This window comes from Vanacampus margaritifer, chromosome 3, assembly GCF_051991255.1.
Source record: "Vanacampus margaritifer isolate UIUO_Vmar chromosome 3, RoL_Vmar_1.0, whole genome shotgun sequence".
Lineage (NCBI taxonomy): Eukaryota > Metazoa > Chordata > Actinopteri > Syngnathiformes > Syngnathidae > Vanacampus > Vanacampus margaritifer.
The window spans coordinates 12876619-12898664 of record NC_135434.1 but is presented as its reverse complement, the minus strand read 5'-3'; the positions used below and the strand labels follow the sequence as shown (position 1 = coordinate 12898664).

General features: G+C 38.7%; 1 protein-coding gene across 1 annotated transcript in view; it reads left to right on the top strand.

Annotated features, from left to right (window-relative positions):
* grid2 (glutamate receptor, ionotropic, delta 2) overlaps positions 1 to 22046 on the top strand; it is a 437970-nt gene that overhangs the window by 351232 nt on the left and 64692 nt on the right. Inside the window, exons 16-17 of the mRNA XM_077561716.1 lie at positions 11439 to 11577; positions 16928 to 17123. Of these exons, the coding sequence (XP_077417842.1) occupies positions 11439 to 11577; positions 16928 to 17123 (335 nt within the window). The remainder of the gene's footprint in view (positions 1 to 11438; positions 11578 to 16927; positions 17124 to 22046) is intronic.

The following is a 22046-nucleotide window of genomic DNA, read 5'->3' as shown; positions in this document are numbered from 1 at the left end:
AGTACTGACCCATTGGGAGCTGCACACACTTCTCACCGCGTCTCAACTGTAACTGCACAAACATATTGTGGCTGTAGATGAGTCCAATTGTAATCAGCTTTTCTTACTACAGTCATAAAACATAGAGTTCTCAGGTTACTGCTGCTGGTAAGTAATCAAGGTTTATTAAAAAACAAAAATAAAAAAAAAGCTCAAAAGCAAGAGCAGACCAGTAACGCAATTCTAACCAGAATACCATATTTAGACTAGTGGGGCTGCAGAGAACATATTATTTTCCCCAAAAATTTTGAGGGGTTGACTTCCCCTTTGAAGAAATGCCTACATCTGTCAGCCAATCAGATTACAGTGGTGCTCCGGCCCTTCTCAGCCAGGTTGAAAGAGGCTCTGAGGAACTGTTTCATTGTAACTGCACAGCCTCGAAAATGTGTAATAAAACAGGGGCCACACAGGGTGGAACTAGGCTGTTACGAAATCTACTTATGTAAAACTAAAAGCCTCCATCCTCACTAGAAACCACAATGACATTCGTTATACTCATGCCCCTATTGCAGCTTTTTTTTCCAGTTGGCGGGCCGCTGGCCTGGCTTGTTCGTGTTTGTGCATGACCGAGCAAAGACATTGACTGTGTTCTTGGTGTATTAAAGTTTGGGCCTTTTCCAGTACATTACCTCTCTAAAAATGTGGGCTGAGGGAGCAGGTGTCCGTCCGTCTGACATGCTGGCCACATTCTTTTTTTTTTTTTTTTGAGGATAACATCTGTGTCCTTCACTAATATGATTTGGTTTATATCAATGTAATATTCAGTGATTTGGTTTTCCTCACCACATGCTCAAATGTATTCCTTTTTTTTTATTCCCTCGCTCTAAAATGGATGCTCTGTTGTCTGCTTACTTTCATGCAGACGTCCTTAAATGTTTCTCCCATTATCTAAAATGATTGAACAACTCCCCTGCAGGGCCCAACTCTGCGGGACTACATAAATTGTGTGTGTGTATGTGAGTGTTAGTGTGAAATTTAGTAGTCCATTTGGTGGCAATAGTGCACTATATTTCTGTAATAAATACAAAGGGGTTTAATCTTGCAAGAGTGGGGATATTTTGAAGAGCAAGTGCATGGAGAGTAGTATCTAAGGTCTTTTGATTGGAATGGATTACTGTACAATTGAAATAAAGGTAGACAGCGGGAAAAGAGAGGGTGGTGCAACCTTTCATTGGGAAGGATGTGGATGTTCCAACACCCCCACCCCCAATTGGTACTACACCTCCCGTTTATATTATCACAACGCAGACTTGAGTAAATGTTGGGTTAGCGTTTTAAAGCCTTGTGTGCTAACTTCTTAACTGTCGCACTAAATTAGAGCACATGCTGGGTTGAGAGATACTATTAGGTTTCTCTGCAACCCAAAAAAACCTTCCAGGGCTTATCGGTGGAGGTATTAAAAAGGTTCTGAAGCACAATGAAAAGATTGCTTCCCACATTTTCTCCCATTGCCACACTTTTCCCCCAGCTTATCCCAGCCTTGTGTCATCCACAAGTTCAGTCAAGTGAGGGGTTGGAAAAAAAATAAATAGTCAAAGATTCCTGCAACTCATCAAACGGGACAAGTAGGGGACTAATCTGAAAGTGGTGGATACAAAAAAAAAAAACTCCTGGATGTGCCCGAGTGCTTCAAAGTGGCTCTCATCTGGAGCTCCCTTTTACAGGCGCCATGTCAACAAGGAGGAGCGCCGGGTGGTTGGGTTTGAGGCAGATGAATCGGCTTTTGTGGAATAATGTTTGCAGCAGGGAAACACAACACCTCTCCACTAATTTGTCATCCCTGTCTCTTGTGTTCCTTTCACTCCAAACAAATGATTAGCAGAGCGCAGACGTGTTTGTTTGCTGCTTTCTTGGCTTCTAGTGAGCCGGAGGCCACTGATTTTGTGTAAAAAAATCAATAGTAGTCCTTTTTGTCACTTTTTTCTAATCATTACAGTCGAGTGACTTTGATATTGGTGCTTTGATAACAACTTAAGCTCCAATTACTCTGGAAAACCTATTTCTCACCAGCTGGATCATAATAAAGTCTGTTGTGTGCTGTGTAGGTTTGGTATTTGTTGCAAAGTGTCAAATGCCCAAGCCACCTTGGCAGACACTGACATATTTTTTATATACAGTAAGTAACTATTAAGTAACTTGTGTAACTTACAAGTGGCCTCAGCATTGTAATTTTTAATTTTCTTGACATAAGCTTTGCTTTTAAAAATGTCACAGTGTTGACATAGCATATCCATCCATTTTCTTGGCCGCTTTTTCCTCACAAGGGTCGCGGGGGTGCTGGAGCCTATCCCAGCTGGCTTCGGGCAGTAGGCGGGGTACACCCTGAACTGGTTGCCAGCCAATCGCAGGGCACACAGAGACGAACAACCACACTCACATTCACACCTAGGGACAATTTGGAGTGTTCAATTAACCTGCCATGCATGTTTTTGGAATGTGGGAGGAAACCGGAGTACCCGGTGAAAACCCACGCAAGCACGGGGAGAACATGCAAACTCCACCCAGGAAGGCCGAAGCCCGGACTCGATCTCACGTCCTCTGCACTGGGAGGCGGACGTGCTAACCAGTCAGCCACCGTGCTGCCCTGACATAGCATAATTTTTTTCTATTCACATTTGTGTTTTATTATCCAACCATCTATTTTCTCAAGGGTCGCTGGAGCCTATCCCAGGCTGGCTTCAAGCAGTGCACCCTGCCAGCCAAAACGCAGGGCACACAGAGACGAACAACCATCCACACTCACAAATACACCTATGGACAATTTGAAGTGTCCAATTAATCTGACATGCATGTGAGAGAAAATCGGACAAGCACGGGGAGAACATGCAAACTCCACCCAGGAAGGCCTAATATATATATATAATGTTGGTATGTTATTATTATTATCATTATCATTAGCGTTATTGTCATTATCGTTGCCATTGTCGTTATTATTGTCGTCGTAGTTTGTGTTTGTGTACTATTTATTATAATTATAAATAACCTAATACAAACGAGTATATATTTACATTAATAAACCATTTTGCAACTGTTGCTAATATAAACTCCTGATTAAATGTGCTTTAAGTTACATTCTGCTAATATTGATCTATTTGTTAGTGCCATTAACGGTAAAAGCAATCAATCAAAAGGAAGCACTCTTTAGATTAATAACAAAAGGGACATTGCATCTCATTTTTAACATTCTCACATGTCAACTGTGTGCAGTAAAACTAAGCTAACTGTACGTCTTAAAAACAATCAAAAGCATTTGTGTATGATAACATATTGATTTTAGGCTGCTCCTTTTTAAATAAGTGTCACACAAAAGGCCAAAGAAAAATTTTAATACACAAAGAAAATATCCTTTGATGTTTGTCAACGTAATGCAAGTGGCCCAAACGCTGACATTTTTATGCAACTTTAGAGACATATGGTTTGTAAAATGAACCAAACTGTTATAAAATTGAGTAAAGTAAAGATTGCGTCATTCTGTAGCGGGATTGCTGTGACTCCCAAAAGGGAGCTGGTATCAGCTGAACATCTTCCAACACTTCCAAGAAGGCCTAATGAAGCGCTCTCGTCATCTCTCAGCCAAGAATAAGTGCAGAGATGCCGTAACTTTTTTGGCGGTTTGAGGGTAGATTAAAAAATAGAAAAGATTGCGGCGCTTTTGATGGTGGCGGATTGGCGGGCGTTTTGATGTGTCCTTAGTGTGGGCGATATTGGGAAGAGAAAGCTGCCTGATAACATATTGCCTATGCTCTTATATGTTTCAATTATAGAATCCACATGCAAATGCTTTAAGTGCACAAAAAAATTGAGAAAAATCACATGTACTTAGCGATAGACGACTGAGATGGATCCCAACAGACATCATTTTCCTGCCAAGATTGCTGCAAACATTTCACAATACCTTGAAAGACATTTGGGGACGCTGATGAGGATATATTTTAGTTATTAGTTGATAACAAATAAACATCAAAGACAATGACGGGCCATTTGTAGTAGAAACAAATGCATTTTGATTTTGGTGCCGTACAAGCCTCGTTTTGCTTGTGGTAGATTTGGCTGAAAGTCGACTAAACTTTACGCCTACTGGAAGCACGTCTAACTATTGGCGTAGGGACTGTAAAGCAATTTTGGTGAATTTGATCGAGGTGCAGGCAGATAGATCCTGAGCTCCACAATAGGGGGATGTCATCACATTTTATCCACAACAGCCTGCATCGAACTCCTGAATCCACCATGTCAAGGACTGAGCGCCTTTTGCACGCCGATTTTAAAGGAATTAAGCGGAGTCGCTTCAATTATCCGTGAATTAAAGGGGATGTGTTTATGAACTGTGTTTTAGAAGTGGAACACTGAGAGAACTGAGGAGATGGGAGAAGAAAACAAACTGAGGCTAAGTGACATCAGGTGAAGGTGGCATAGGCCAAACAATGTGAAAGATATTGCATTATTGACAATATAGACAGATAGATATAATAGGTAAACAATATGGCATACGAAAATCTGAATATGACATTTTTACCATGTTGGCCAGCAAAGAGCGAGACAGAGTGATAGAGATGGAATGAATGTGCAGTGGGTTAGAGTGATTAAATATACAGATGTGTTGACTGGTGCCACTAGTGTGCTAGATAGTTGAAAAGGAATTTGAGGAGTTGATGAAGAAGAAAATGAGTGAGAACAAAGAAGGAATTTTGGTGGACCTGGAAGTAGCAATGATTAGTGTGGGGGAAGTTAGAAAAGTAGAGGAAAATGAAAAAGCAGTTGGTTACTACCTTAATACCTGTGGAGGTATGGAAGCTGTTAGATGTTATGGAGCAAGATTTTCAGAAGGTTTTTAGAACTGCAAGTTTGTGCGATTTAATTCACCTGAAACCTGTTATAAATCCAAGACCCTTCACCTTAACCAGATACTTCAGAGTCCCACCATAATCGTGAAGTTGTCAGGAGACCAGAGGAAGGACCAAAGGAAGGAAAGATGAAGCAAAGTGAGATCCAGCACCAACCAGACACTGACCTCCAACAACAGAGTTACAAATCCAGAATCTTTCACCAACCTCAGATACATCGGAATTCCAACCGGATTAGGCATTAAGAGACCAGAGAAAAGATTAAAGGAAGCAAGCGCAGTGAGATCCACAAACGTCAACTTCCACTGATTCTGATGAAGCAAGCTTGTCAGAAGGTTTTCCAGAACTGTAAAGGGTTAAAATATGCAGAAGAAATGCAGGAAAATGGAGCTGGTGTCCATTTTAGAGTAGTAGAGGCGAGACTCAGGACAGAAAATAGTATTTATGAGCAACAGAATTGTTTCATGCTTAGGAAGAGTAGTTACCACAAATGCATTATTTGCCTTGAGAGTGTTGATGGAACTGTGGTATTGCATGAGGATGTCTGGAGTGGCAGAAAAGTATGTTGGAATAATACAGGGCATGTTTGAGGGTAGCAGAACAGTGGCGAGGTGTGCTGTAGGTGTGATAGAGGATTTTAAGGTGGAAGTGGCACTGCATCAGGGATCAGCCCTGAGCCCCTTGGTCTTTACAATAGTGATCCAGATGAGGAGAGACTAGCATCCCCATGGTGTTCACATATGACATTTTGAAGTGAAAGCAGGGCATGTGAAGAAAGAAATCAAAAGGAAAAGGTTGAGGCATCTGCTGGAAAGCAGAGGAATGAAAATTAGACCAAGTGAAACAGAATATATGTGCATGAATAATAGGGTTGGAGGACTTTCATACTTCGGGTCAACAGTCCAGAGCAATGGTGAGTAGGGTGAAGAAACGGATCCAAGCAGGTGCAGGAAAATGTCAAATGTGTTTTGTGATAGTCTGCTAGGATGAAGAGCAAAGTTTATAAAACAACGAGGCTGGCCATGGAAACAGAGCGAGAGATGGCTGAAATTGAAGTGAAAATTTTTTTCACTTAATTTCAAATAATAAGCATTATACAGGTATATACAGATTTTGCACTTTGTGGACAGGTTGGTTTTTATTTTGTGTCTTTTTTTTTAAGGAAGTTTCCCATGCCTTTTAAAGTGCCTTTTCAGGGATAAATAAAGTGTTTTGATCGCAAAATCACATATTAATGTGTCTTGTGTACATTAGTGCGGGCAGAAGGAGGCTCTGCTTTCGATGAGTGATCAACTCTGGGTAAGAAGAATAAACAAAGGACACTTAAACAACTCTTACTTTATCATTGCTTTTTCATGTGTTTATATTTGGTTTGTAATCAAAGACGGCTCATTGTTCTTCCGGATTGTCTCTCAGTCATGTTAATGTCTTCATTTGTGACATTACAACACACAAAAAAAAGTTCCTCAAAGAGATAATGTGCATATGTAATCTGGTTGTGTTTGGAGGTATTTTGAGTCACGAATGAAGCTAACACGTTTTAATGAACATCAGACAGTTAAGCCTTCAGTGAACCTACACGGTACATGTTTTTGTAAATGTAAAAAAAAAAAGGTAAACATTGAAGACAGTAACTTTCTTACTGTTAGGCGACTGTGCTTCAATAGCAGCCCATTAGTGTTCACTAGATGAAGGTCTTTCTTCTTCACCATTTGCCACATGGAGACAGAGATATCTAAATCATTCAGATCGCTTTCCTGCACATAGCAGTGAGTGCTTCAGATAGAAATGTGCCCTGAGTCTTTTGGATAAAATCAACTTAATAAAGTTAAGAAATTCCCAGTCTGTTCGTTACCTTTGTGACTGGCAAATGATTTTTTTTTTTCAACAGTGGATAGAATGGAGGCATGCTGCAGAATGAGGCTTAAAGCAAAAGACCCCCGGTGGTAAGAATGGAGGGTCTTAGTCAGGGACACTCCAGGGTGGCTTTGAAGCCATCAGACCAGCATCCACAAAAAAGGAAAAAAAATCTTCTCCATGCTAACTATGCTTCTTTTGGAATCGATAAACATACTCACTGTGGGATTGGAGCGCAGGCGCAAGATGATTAGCGCAGTCGGGAGTTGACGCTAGAGGACTTTCAAAGACTTCATGAATCGAGGCCTCCTGCAGGGAGACGCTAGCGTCACCTTCCTTGGATTTTGTCCTTGATAACTTGCGTGACAGAAAGGTGCTGCTGTTTTGGTTATGGACAGAGTTCAAATACATTACAGCACTGTTTGTCAACTTCTGTAGAGCCATGGTACTTATTTAATCATCAATGCAGCTCTGCTTACCTTTTGGGTTTGAGAAGCAGGGGCTTCGTAACTGTTTCTGCATGATAGGGTTTCAAACTGTGTTGAAAGTAGCTCTGAATCTTTGCCCCAGCCAAGCGGATCATGTCACGGGCAGAATTTTTTTTTTATATTAAATATTAATTAGCCAGAGTGTTAAGTAACAGTGGGTTGGGAAGTCAGAACAACTTGCTCACAGACACATTTTTTAGAAATAGGCAGATTAAAAAAATATTTATGTAGTTGTTTAATTTCACACTTGATGAGTAGGCGGGCCAGTAACAAAACTGTCTAAAACGTGAATTTTTCGTAATAAGAGGCTCATATATGTCATCTACCCTTTTTGTGTGTTGTTGTTCTTCCTATAAGGTGAAATCCATCACAGGCCATGGCACATTTCACCGTTTCTGACGTCGCCGTGCTCACCAAGCTGTGCAAGCCATCATGATAGACGGTTCGACAAAATGATACAATGCGTGTTTTATACAATGGCGGTGTTGACTGAGCGGCCGTTGTGACACAATTGTCCATCATGATTCATGATAGCATTCTACCATTTTCTAATGTGGTGCTTGGAGCTCCTTAGGATCACATGGATCATACTGGCTATTTTATTTGCCAGAATACATAAACTCAGATTTTCTGCCACATTTTAGCTAGTTTGCGCCTTAAATTATTCATCCCAAAGATGCAATCACACTGGAAATGGTTAAAAACGACGTTTTAAACACATATTTCTTTTTTTTTCTTTTTTTTTTTTCTCAGGAGAGCTCAGTATTGTTCATTGTACATCATCATTGCTCTCCTTTTAAAAAAAAATTAAAAATTAAAAAAAAATGTTTTTTTTTCTTTCTTTTTTTTTTTTTAAATATATATACATATATATACACATATATATATATATATTTTTTTTTGTTTGTTTGTTTGTTTGTGGGTGAGTGTGTGTATGTGCGTGTGTGTGTGTGTGTGTGTGCGTGCGCGTGCATGTGTGTATTCATCAGTTCACCCAAAGCCCATTTAAAAAAAATCCCATCCTAATAATATAATATAATAATAAATTGCCAAATGCAGAAACATCAATGTAAGTTATCACGATGTAGTGGCTCTCGCTAACAGACAGAATTAAGTAACCGGAATTAGGTTAAAAAATTCTATATACGTAGACCATGTTTCTATAAATTTTGACATTTGGTTTTTATTTGAGGCAGATATTTTTTCCATTAAAATGTGATTTATGAGGAGGTTAGACCATTGGTCGATATTCAGAGTTTGTTTATTTTTCCAGTTAACAAGAATTGTTTTTTTAGCGATAGTAAGGGCTACAAGTGTAGATTGAAATTGTTTATGTGGTAAGTCAGTTGTTGTTAGGTCACCTAGCAAACACAAGTTTGGAGATAAAGGTATCCTACAGTCCAAAATAGCGGAAAGTTTTTCTAAGACTTTAGTCCAGAAATGCATAACCGGAGTACATAACCATAATAAACACATATTTCAACACAGAACAATCCGCGATATAGTGGGGCCACTTTAATTAAGCGACACGTTAAACAACATTTTGCCATCATTTTGCCATGCTGCTCTGTAATTTCCTGCTAAAATATATACATTGACCAAATAAGACGGTGCTAGAAAGCAAAATTGAACTCCTAGTTTTGCTGTTGCTCTCATTCAGATAGAAACTACCCTTGCACAATACAAAATGGTTTGATCCAAAGGATGTGCTTGTTGCTCTTTGAATCGGGGACAAAGCAGTGAGTGCATGCTTTTTAATATTGCATGGTGCTTGAAGAGTAGCTTAGCGCACCTTCAAAAAATTTTCGACATGCAGATGAAGACATTCCCGGCTGTATTACATATTTCATAGAATTCGCTCATGTAACCTGAAAATCAACATGAAAATTGTTCTTTAATGAAACACAATGGCTCCTCTCTGCTTTAATTCCACGGATCGTGTGTGAGTATTTCCAGTATGAAACATCACAATCCTAAAGTACTCTCTGCAGCTAGAACCAGTCACAAAGGTCATTTTATAGAAGCCATTCAGGTCTGTGAAGAGAGTCACGGCTTTGCATACATTTCAATGTAACGGAGAAAGGAAAAAAATCATTTTGGCTCCTGGTTTTGCATGCTTCCACGGGGAAAGATTTTTATTCCCACTGGCCTGTCATATCATCATTTCACATGAACACTACAAGTTGGAGCTTAATTATAAAAAACATAATTTGCTCATTTTGCTCAAAACCACGGGTAACAATTGCAGAAGACGTATATTTATTTATTGACTGCATGCTGCAAATCCCCGAGGGAAAATTCTGTTTACACTCTGCGGAGTTAGGGCGACACACAATACGTTCCGTTCATAACAGACTAAAAATCTAGGTTAGGAACTCAATAAAATAAAAGTGTGTTATGTTCATTGAATACTATATCATGTTATGTTCGTTGAAAACTCTAAAGGTCCAATGACAATACAAATGCACTTTAGCTTCATAGAAGACCAATACGAAGACAAACCTTTAAAAATAAAAATACTGTCCTGAATTCATTGTTGACAGTAAAAAATAATAATAATAATGTTTTAAAGACTAAAAATGTATGTTACGGTCATTCAGACCAAAAAAAAAGAGTTTGGTTTATTAAAGCCTCGTTTAAGACAATGTTTCTTCGGTCCAAGGTTCATTGAAGACTCTAAAAACATACGTGATGTCCATTGAGTACAGTACTCGCGAGTTTAGAGTCTAAAGGTTCTTTCAGCACTAACATCAGTCGTTAGCATCATTGAAGACTTGAATGTACACGCTTTTAACACCAATGACTCTGAAACTTACTACATTGCGTTAATTGAAGACTAAATTACCGTCTGAAACCAAACGACTCATATTAAGATCAGTGAAGACTAAAAACATACAAGAAGTTCATTAATAACTCTTAAACGTCTGCTTTGAAGAGTCTTAAAGAATTCCTTAAGTTCAATGAAGACTGAAAACAAGGTTAGGATCATTTAAGACTCTTTAAATGTACTTTACGGTAAGTAGACTCTAAAACATACAGTGACGACTCTTATCACTATGGCAGGGTTGCTGAATTCTCCAGAATTGTATTTAATGTTGATTTAAAAAAAAACATTTTTTTAAAAAACACACACAATGTATGCTAATTGGAACGCCTTGCCTGAATGTGATAAACGTGATCGACTCCATCAGTGACGGGCTGTGAAGCAAACTACAGGACAAAATGCAGTGCGCGCGCAGTGGGATACCGTGATTGTGAGTTGAATATAAAGAAAAAAACAGGAACATGTTGAGTAGTCAATTATTCCCATGTGTACAAAAAAAATTACATTAAGTGTTTAGAAAAGAAATCATGCATTAATCTCTACTTATGCTTCATATGACCCTCAACATGCTAAACCCGATCGAAAATAGATGTCTTGATACAGTAGATGAATAAACTAGTGACGGGAAAATGAAGCTTCATGAAGCACTTGTGATATTTTTTGACTCCCCTAGATGGTGCTCTTGATTTAAATATAAAGGCTAAGGAGGCAAAGGAAATTGATTACATTTCCACTGCATCTTTCACCCAAGAGTGCCATCTAGAGGAGTCCAAAAAATATCTGTGCTTCATGAAGCTTCATTTTCCCATCACTAGAATAAACGGCTTGCACCACCCACTGTCTGTTCTACTGATACATCAAAGCTATTAGTGAACAGCAACCGCTGCTGTTTATTGACGTGGGCGTGATTTACACAAATTCTCTATGTGGAAAAGAGGGCTAGATGCATCTTCCGATACGTAGCCCGTTTGTCATATCTATTGTCATGCGGCGGCAACATAAAAGCATGCAGATGGAGTGTGTCAAGTGGCTGTAAAGCAGCGCGTATCGCGGCGCCCTCAAGCCCGTACTGAAAAACGCAATGTCAGCAAGAAATGCATTGGCGGGGAGGGAGATACCGTGAAGAAGGACGATAACAAATTTGGATTGAAAATCAGTGCGGGAGAAGCAGTGACGCTCGGGCCTTAAAAAAACGCAAAGAAATGGAATAACGCAACAATGTGGCAGAGGAGGAAAAGATAAAGGGAACGTGGGATTTTGTGGGTGGGTGTCACATGTACTGAGAAGGGAGGAGAGGTTGGGAGTTTTTTTGTTTGTTTTTTTGGTTGAACTGAGCCTGTTTCTGTTTGCATCTTTCAACTCTTCATGTTTTTTTTTTTGTATTTCTAGGTGGAGAGGTTCCGTACAGCACGCTGGCCACAAGGATGATGATGGGCGTTTGGTGGATGTTCGCTCTCATTGTCATCTCTTCCTACACGGCCAATTTAGCGGCTTTCCTCACCATCACGCGCATCGAGAACTCCATACAGTGAGTGTTTGACATAGTGTGGCATTTGCTTTAATGCATATGAGGCGACGCACGTTATCCGTCCCCTGATCCCTCTGCCACTTTCGGGCCCACCTCCACCTTCGCCCACTTAATTAAACAGCATTGTAATTTCCTGTATGTTTCAAGTTTAGATCTGTCATTGTGTGTGTGTGTGTGTGTGTGTGTGTGTGTGTGTGTGTGTGCGTGTGTGTGCGTGTGTGTGTGTGTGTGTGCGTGTGTGTGTGTGTGTGTGTGTGTGTGTGTGCGTGTGTGTGTGTGTGTGTGCGTGCGTGCGTGTGTGTGTGTGTGTGTGTGTGTGTGTGTGTGTGTGTCTTTGTTTTGTTGGAAAATATGTTAGATAAACAAATAAGGAGATGCCATCAGCCCAATGAGGAGAGGAGTGAGCTCACACACATATTCAGACCCAAAATGTCTACACAAAGTCACATTTACCACACGGTAAATGTGATGATTGTGACACACAATGATATAAAGACACACTCACACTCTCCCTCTATCTGTGCCTTGTGTTTATCTATCCTAATGATAGTGTGCACTTGTTTCCTGGTGGCACTCGGAAGTCTTCATCTCTCATTGGACTAATCAGCATTCCGAAACATCCACTCTGCCCGCCAGTGCCGCTCTACCTTGGCACGTCGGCGGAATAAACAACATTCATTATTTCGCTCTTGATTTGTGTCCGCACGTCCGTCCGTCTGTATGTTTGCCTCTTTCATATATTTTCATTTAATGTTCCCTAATTCACCTTTCTGCTCCATTTTGTTTTTGTCTGCCTGAAAATGTACTGCCATTAACAAGTGCCTCTCAGCTGGCTTCTGCCGGGCGAATTAAGGATTTCCATAAATTTTCATGTATTATCTATAATGTGTTTACTCTTCCGGGGTCATTAGAGGCGTAATTACTGTCTCACATGGCCCCCGCAGCCTCCAAAGATGGGTGCAGGAATGAAGAAAAATTAAGTCAAGCATCAAAGTGGTCCGAAGAAGTAAACTTATAACCTTTGGCGATGAACCACATGCTGCTTCACCAAGAATGTAGATAGGTGGGTAGGTAGGTGGGTGGGTGGGTAGGTAGGTAGTTAGGTAGGTAGGTAAGTATGTAGGTAGGTAGGTAAGTAGGTGGGTAGGTAGGTAGGTAAGTATGTAGGTAGGTAGGTAGGTAGGTAGGTAGGGTAGAATAGAGAACGATGTGGAGGTGGAGGTTGGTAGTCAGGCAAATAAATGAAGATTAAGTAGGGAGATGGGTAAGCAGATAGGTAGGAAGCAGTTAGGCAGCATGTCTAATTTGTACAAATGGCCTCCGCCTCAAATCTTGGTCAGAGGTGACTATTTGAAGGAGAATGATGGACTGCAGTGGAAGAAGAGGTCGTGTTCTTTTCCATGTCTTAAGGAAAATTTAGCCGGACCAAGAAGATGTCTTTTAACTATTAATGCCTTTTGTTTCATCATGGAAATGAAATAAGAAGTGAACATTCAGGAGCCTTTCTGGTCAATTTCACGCTTGGATGTTTTCCCTCAATTTCGCCGCGGATCCTTTACGGAAAACAGCAAGGGGCAGCGGCCGAGAGAGAGAGAGAGAGAGAGAGAGAGAGAGAGAGAGAGAGAGGGACAGAGACGGAGAGCCCAATGTTGAGCCAAAGAGACAACAAGGGGGATGACCATTAAGGAGTTGTAATTGAGAGAGAAGGTCACAAAGTACATAGATTTATGAGAGCCAGGCTCAGATAATAATGTCTGTCCTTAAACTTGGTGAAGCAGCAAGTGGTTCATTCACATTCACAGCAACTGCAGCGTTCATCAGAACGTGGACACATAGTATGCGTGTCAGCGCTGTACAATGTTTTGAGATTTGTTTGTGGTGTTTAGAATGGAAAATACTACTAAGTAAAAGTGATGCTCCAGCTTGGTGCCTAATTAGGAAAAACATTAAGAAAAATAAAAAAATAAATAAAATTAAGCCTTGACATACTGAGAGTTGTCCACTTAATATAATTTTATTTCTCATTTTCTATTGCATAAATAAATACTTTTAGTAAATAAACCACACATTAGTTATGATTAGGGGTGTCAGGCAATTAACATTTTTAATTGTAATTAATCGCATGACTTCAGTAGTTAACTCACAATTAATCGCAAAGTTTATATCTGTTCTAAATGTACAGTAAAAAAAAAGTTTTCATACTATTGTTTACGTAAAGGTGGGGAAAAAAGTTAAACTAATAGAAATATGGCTGCATCTTTTAGTCATTGATACAGTAATTTCATAATAATTCATAAAATTAAAAATATGTACTGTTGATTTGTGTTGAGGTCATTTTCTGCCACTAGATGGCATAATTTCATTCATTAGACATTGGCGACAGCTCAGTACATTTTTCTTTCCATTAAGAGCTATGTAATCTTTAACATGAAGTAACTTGTGCAATTAAAATTGCAAAATACAACTTGACCCCAGTCTCCACAAATATATGCATTATTATTATTACATTTATTACTGCTAAATTTTGATGTGGACGTGTCTGACTGGAATTCCCCCTGTACAGGCTTTCCAAGTAAGGGGTGGTCATTAATCACGCGTTAATAAAATTAGTGGTGTTCAAGAAACTTTAAATAAGCTCAAAATGTACGCACATATTTTGACACCCCTAATTATAACAGATATAACAATACCTCTTACATAGTATATGTACAAAGTCATTAAATACTTACTTTATTAGTAGAAGTAAATTATTGTCTCATTATTTATTAGCTCAGAAATTGTTTCTTAAAAATGTAACTTTATTTTAAAAATGCATTGTATCTGGATTAAAAATTGAAATATTAAATTCATTTGGAGATATAATAAAATGGAAGTCAACAAACATCACAGAACAAATTGTGTCGACTATGTAGTAGAATTTCATTATTTATACTGTACTTATACGTATTTATACGATTATAGTATATAGTGAACATACACGAGGAAAAAGCAGAGGCGAGAATCTCAGGCATAATGTGTTTTCCCAAAGGACTTATGTGAGGGCCAACTATTAACGCCAGCGATTAACCCCACGTGAGAAAAGAGCCATGTTAACAACAACGTGCATTAAAATGTTGAACGCCATTTGTTAAGGCAGGTCAGAGACGGTTGAAGAGGGTCACGGGAGAAACCGCGAGAGTCAGGACCTTCCGTAAACACGGCAGCATCTTTGTAAACGAGCATCCTCGTAATTGCACAGACACTGCCGCCATCAATCTTCCCCACTGCTAAATATACTCGGAGCGTGAAGTGCATCTCAATTAATTGCACAATGGAAAAAAAAAAAGTCTATATATATTATACAGAATAAAAAATCAATTTAAAATTGTAAAAATTCCTTTGATCTATTTAATGCACAATGGTACCTTAATTTACAAATGCCCCAACTTGAGAGTTTTTTAAGTTGCGAGCCATGGCTCAGTTAATTTTTGCTTTGTATTTGCAAGCAAACATTTTACACACCAGAGTTATTATTATTTTGGAATTTTCATTTTAGTCAGTTTTTATTTCATTTTGAGTTTTTTATTTTGTTAATTTTAATCAGTTTTCAGGGTGGTTCTGTTAGGTTTTATTAGTTTTAGTTATTTAAAAAAATGCTTAGTTTTAGTGAGTTTCATTACTTTACTTGCATTACTTGTGTGCAATATTTTATAAACACCCTGATAAAATGAAAAAAGTAACAAATTGCTTACGTAGCGTTGCATTTCGGCATCATCTGAAGGTGCTTTTCTATTGGCTGCTGCGAGATGACGTCACTTTTGTGTGAAACACTTTCAAAAAAAAATATTCTGTTTAATATCAAAATAAATATACTTAATAAGATCACATTAAAAATCATCCCCAAAGGCTCATGCATTAAATTAATTACCAAAGACTAAAACGAAGGACATTTTTGCTATAATTTTAGTTAGGTGTAGTTTTGTAAACATAAAATGTATTTTCAGTTAGTTTTCGTTTTTTTGAAAGCATTTTCGTTTTTACTTTATTTTCTTAACGCATTAATTTATTCTTTAATTTTAGTTTTTTCGTACAAGTTTTGTGCCCACATTTTTGCCTGTTTGTGCTGGTATTCTGTCAAACTTCTGCCAAAACATTGGGTCCGAAGAGAGCGAGCAAACAGTTCTTCAAAAAGAGGCCGAGTGTGTTTGCATCAACCTACAGTGTATTTCCATTTGAAGTTTCCCACTAGCATAAACCCAAAAGAACTTCACTTTGTGTCTTTAAACAAATTACATACCTTTGCCTTACAAAGAGTTTGATAGTTTAATGCTTAAACATGATGCAAAATGCCATATATGGGTTGATCGAACTAACATTGACATTGCAGTAGTTCTAAACCTTTGTACTATAACGGCACTAGAGATAGAACGATAAGGTTTTTTTTAGGGCTGATACCAATTATTAGTGATAGAAGAGGCTGATATTCGATATTTGGAGCGATATTTGTTTGCTGTAAAAAGGAGAAATATAGAGTATATATAAAAAACACCAACACTTAATTTTATTTAAATACCTTGAAAATATGTTACTTTTTTTTCTTAGATGGTACAGTAGACATCTTTGTTTTAAAAGTCTAACAAAAAGGCTCAGCAGCATGTCTTAGAAATTACAATGACATTTTCAACAAATGAATAGCTCCCTAAAGAAATATTACATTTTCATACAGCTTCGCTTAAGTTGAAAAAAAAAGCAAAAAGTGGAACCTTAAATGATTTTATTTTTTTAATAACTTACCCAATTCTAAGATAACTTGTTACCGGCCAGCACATTTTGTTTAATTTAATTTAATTCTTTTTTTTTAAGCTAATATGTGTAAAAATCCCAAATATCGGCGCTGATAATCGGACATACCGTATTTTCCCTTCTGCTCTGTGAAAAAAAAAAACAGCTTAGTTGTGATGGTCTTCTTCATGTTTTATCATCAAATCTGTGTATTATCTGTGTGTGTGTATGTGTCATACCACCCCCTAGTGGCTAAGGCGCACACAAAATATAATCTGTATGTCGTATGAGTTATTAAGAAGTGGCGTGGGAGTCACCAGGTGTGAGCTGTGGTTGACAACAGCTCCTACATTAGTGTGCTCGTTTGTGTTTGTGTGTTAACAATTTTCCCAGAGCCTTTGCGACTGAGGCATTCCTTTCCCACATGCGTGGGCATTACAACTATACCGTAAATACCCATAAAAACAATCCAAAAATGTGGTTCAAATAAAGCCAATCTCATCTGCTCTGAAGTAAATAAATGCCCTCGGACATTACTTTCCAAGAGTTTTTAGTCCTCAACTAAAGCATGTGTGTCCTCTTCTCCCAGTTCCCTTCAGGACTTGTCCAAGCAGACGGAGCTTCCCTACGGCACTGTACTGGACTCGGCGGTGTACGGCCAGGTGCGCTCCAAGGCTATGAACCCCTTCGAGAGAGACCCCATGTACTCGCAGATGTGGCGGATGATCAACCGCACAGGAGGAGCCGACAACAATGTGGAGGAGTCCCAGGAGGGCATCCGAAAGGTGAGCGCAAAGTTTTCAATTTGAGCCGCGGGTGCGAGAGTTTGCGCACAAGTAGTGGACATCAAACTCATTATTTTCTTGTCTGAGCTTGTCAATGTTGTTGTTTCATGGGCTTTTGTTATACACACACAGACACGGCTGGCCAATGGTCATTTATTGAGCCACTGGTGGGCGGGGCATTCTCTGGGTTACGCACATAGTGATGATTGCATTCATTGACAGGTGGATGCTTTTTGAGAATGCACTTTAGTCAAATGACCTTTTTTGAAAAAGCATTATTTTAAATAAGCAGCCGAGCAGAACGAAGAGTCGTCATTAGAAGTAGCGGATCAGGATGGAGTGAGTTTCTGCTTTGTTTTCGTCGGATGAATTCTTAACGACAGCTGTAGTGACAAACCTCAGAGTTGGCAGCAAGATAGTGGCCGTGCAGCATCCACACCGCCGAGTGTGTTTCGTTCATTCAGCTTTCATTTATTGCTCACTCGCCAGACATCTTTGCTTTTCTCCCTCGCCACTCTTTAACTTTGTGTAAAGAGGAAGGAAGTGTGTGGGGGTGCAATTTATTTTTGGTTTTGTGAGCTGTTGTTTTCAATCTGAACTCAAAAACAGGAGGTCAACTCTGATTTTCCTTCTTAGTATAGCAGTATACTGCTGTGTCTTTTCTCGTAATGTCTTTCTGCAGGTTTCTCCTGCAGTGTACAGTAATTGTCTATATTGGTTAATGGGAATGGAAAAAAAAGTTAACAGAAAGTTAATTTAAAGTTTTTTTTTTATTATTATTATTCCTGTTTTTTCTCAAATTGTTGTCATTGAGCCTTTTCCACAAATGGCTTTCTTCAGTCTTCCTATTAGCAAAAATGTTTTGGGTGATGAGCTTTATTAACTGGCCTTTTTAGGTCACTGGAATTGGAAAAGTTATAAATTGGCATTATGTTTTTCCAAAACGTGATTTTCAGTGTTAATGGTAGCCTTTTTTTGTTGTTGTTTATTTTCCATGCTGTATTTTTTAATGGCCTAAAATTACAATGAAGATTTTTCCAAAATTACAATGAAGATTTTTCCAAAAGTTACTTGTCAATGTTTTCCGTCATTATCACTGACATTTATTATTATTTGTAGTAGTAATCTTAATAGTCGTAGCCATGATAGTAGGAGGAGGAGGAGGGGAGGTGGGTGTTTATTTTTATTTTTTGCTCTATTATTAAATGTTTTTTGTTGTTGTTGAGCCTTTCCCATAAATTTCTTCTTTCTTTCTTTTTTTTCCTGCTGTCTGACTGGTTAAAATGGCATAAACAGTTAGAGCATACCTGATTCAAATGATCAGCTGGTGAAGGGAAACATCTAAAACAGGCTGGATAAGGACTCTTGACGGCCGGACTTGGGTTTGTTCGCACCACCTGTTGCTTGGGCATGCAATTGCCAACCTATGTGAATTAGTGATCTATATTTAACTGTTGCTTTTTGGTGTTTTTTAGTTTTAGTTTTTGAGTACTTTTTTGAGACAGTCGTAGCTGTTTCCATACTAGTGTTTTAGCAGTAGCAACAGTATTGTATTTTTTGTTTTTTAAGTGGGACTCCCAAGGCTGTGACTTTTTGTTGTGCCTTTTCCTGAAATAATTTTCATCTGCTTTCTGATTGGCTTAAATGGCCTAAGTAGCCAAGTATGCTATATTTTTATAAATGTGATTTTCAATATCCCTTGGTGGATTGCTTTTTTACATGTGGAAATTGTGTAGTCATGGTAGAAAAAGGACACAAATGTGAATCCTTAGTAGTAGCAGTAATTGTAATTGTGCTGTTTTAAACAAAACAACAAAATTTACTGGAAATTATTATTGTAGTCCCCAGACCCCAGTTTGAGAACCACTGCTCCAATTCATTAATTTTTTGGGGTTATGCTTTTGCCCCACACACAAAAAAAAGCTTTCTTCTGCTTTCAGTGAGTCTATAGCGCCACCTGATGCATTGGCATGCTACTGACAGACTGAGCTTGCATTTTAATGTGGATGCAGGTTTGACCAATTTTTCTCAAGTTTGACTTAACCATTTCCATACCTTTTTATACATATTTTATTTATTTATTATTATTATTATTATTATTATTATTATAATTATTATTATTATTATTATTATTATTATTATTATTATTATTATTATTATTATTATTAGTATTTATTTTATTTTTATTTTTTTCCTGGAGAGCTCAGTATTGTTTATTCGGTATTTTTACCGATTTGACATGTCATCATCATTGCTCTCTCTTTTTATACATATTTTAATTAATGTAGGTCATGACATGCTGTGTTTCTCCCGAAAAGCTGCCATCACTAGCTGTAACAGTATAAATATTTGCAGCTGCGGATGTCCTTCTGAATGGAGTTCACTTTAATTAACCACTCTTTTAAAAAGTCCCAACATTTTTACCTTGGGAGTTTATCAGGGGTGAACGAATGTCTTCATCCGAGCAGCTTTCAAGATGTCTCCCAAAGAGTTACGTAAGCTAATTAAAACACCTCATGTAAACTTGAAAATGTGAAGCCTTTTTTCACGTCACTGACCGTTGCCTTGAATAGCACATCACCGGCTTGAGGCTATTTGGCCGCGATGTCATTAACACTTCCTCATGGACATCTATCCTGTGTGATATATTTAGACGTGTGACGAGTCCCCGCCTGTTTGTTATATCTGAGTCCTTCATTTCCTTCTTTCTCTTTTCCTTTCAGGCCTTTTATGCCCCTTCTCTCTTCCACAATAAACCTCTCTCCATCACTGTTGTCTCCCGAGCTCGATGGATTTTCTCCCCTTTCACTTTCAGTCCCCCGCAGCAAAATATTATTAAATGTCAGAACGGGTCAGCATCTCAGCTGTCTCTAGGTGTCTCGTACACACACACACACATACACACTCAAGCACACAAGCATCCCCATTCATACACGAATATGTAATTGAATGTGCAAGCAGACATCTGTAGGCTTTGTATGGTTTTCATGCATAACTGAGACTATGAGTGGCTGTCAGGGACATAATTCAAGACTGCATCACACACACACACACACGCACACACACACTACTGAACTACATATTGCGGTAGTGTGTATGTGAGAATGTGTATTTCAGTAAATGAGCGCATTTACGTATAAGTGAAAAAACATTTCTGTATATTATATAAGCACATTTCAGTATCATGTGTGTTGACTTTATAAATGATTTGAAACATCTTAATCATAAGTGAGGGGGAAAAAAGCAGTTTAATTTGGATTTAAAAGCATTTACACTTGGGGCTAACTTCTGTTAGCAGTTCATTTGTTTGCAGCATAACAGAAAAATGCTGCTTCACCATATTTGCTTTGAACTCTGGACTCTACTAAATGATTTGAGTCTGCAGACCTCGGACCCCTACTGGATTTGCATTCAATCAGCATTTCTTTAACGTATTTAGGACCATTAGAACCATTTTGCGATTTGTAGATCAGTAATTCGGGAACCAGTACAAAGCCTTGAGGATCGGGATAATATGTTCTGTTCAGAACCCAAGTTGCAGTGTTCCGAATGAGCTGAAAGTGTTTAATGCTCTTATGAGAGAGACCAGGCAGAAGACCATTACAATAATCACATTTAGTGGAGATAAAAGCATAGATAAGCTTCTCCTGGTCTTGGAGCGTGCAACTCTTCAGTCTGGAGATATTTTTCAGCTTGTAAAAGGCTGTTTTAGCGACTGATTTGATAAGACTGCTGAAAGTCAGATCTGAGTCTATCAGCACATCAAGGTTATGGACTTTGTGTTTGGCTTTTGAAGACATTTATGGTGGACTCCAATTGTTTATTAACAGCAAGCCTCTTTTCTTTATTGCTAATAAACAATTACCACACTTTTGTTTTGGAAGGAAATTTTTGTTCATCCAGTTTTTAATTTGTTTTGGACAGTGACTCAACACCTTAGTTGATGTCATTTAGTGACCTTGATAGATACAGCTGTGTGTCATCTGCATAGCCATTTGACCCGAGGGTATTATATACAGGCTGAACAAAAGGGGTCCTAGGACTGACCCTTGAGGGACCCCACATGTCATGGCCATTCAATCAGATTCAAAACTTCCAAACTTGTATGAAAGCTATTGACTTGCGTGTGGAAAAAAACAAGGGTGGAAAAAATTCTGTATTGTGTGTAGGAGCATTTCAGTAGTAAATGTGATCATCCTGAACTATATGCGACGGCCCTCATATAAGACACCGAAAGGCAGACAATGTGTGAAGGCTGCACCATGTATGCATCCTGTCACATGTCCTTTCTGTGTCATCAGCGAGTTCAATAAACTGAATCGTGTTTCACCTCTGACTTCACATCACATCCACAGGGTGGCTTGTATAATATGAAATAATGTAGCCGACATAAGGACAAATACAAAAGTGACACGATGCGCGTATTAACTCCTGGGAAGGTTTTTGTCTTACTATGATAAATTTGTTCTTGGATACTGTATGTATTTAAGCGTGATACTTGCACATTCAAGGTCCCATGCATGCACATTTACATGCTCACTGTTCCATATGTGCTTTTGACACTCACGATGCAGGTGCGCTAACACTCTCAAGATGCTGCACACACCCTTTGATATCGATAACACAGCCCCATTGGCTTATATGATGTAAGTGGGAATATCTGACGGGCACTTTGAGAGTCTCTGATGACCGCAAAGGGATTTTTGGAGTTGAGTGGATTGTCAGTCCAAGTGATTTTCTGTCGGTGTGACCTTCTTCTGCACTAGGTGAATGTGCCACTTACCTGCGTGTGTTTGTGTGTGTATGTGTGTGTGATCCTTTCTCCCACATTTTTGGAACATGTCTTGCAAGGTCATCTGAATGCTTAGTGTGAGGTCTTAAAGTGTTGACTACGGCTTTTTTGCCAAATTGAGCAGAGACTTG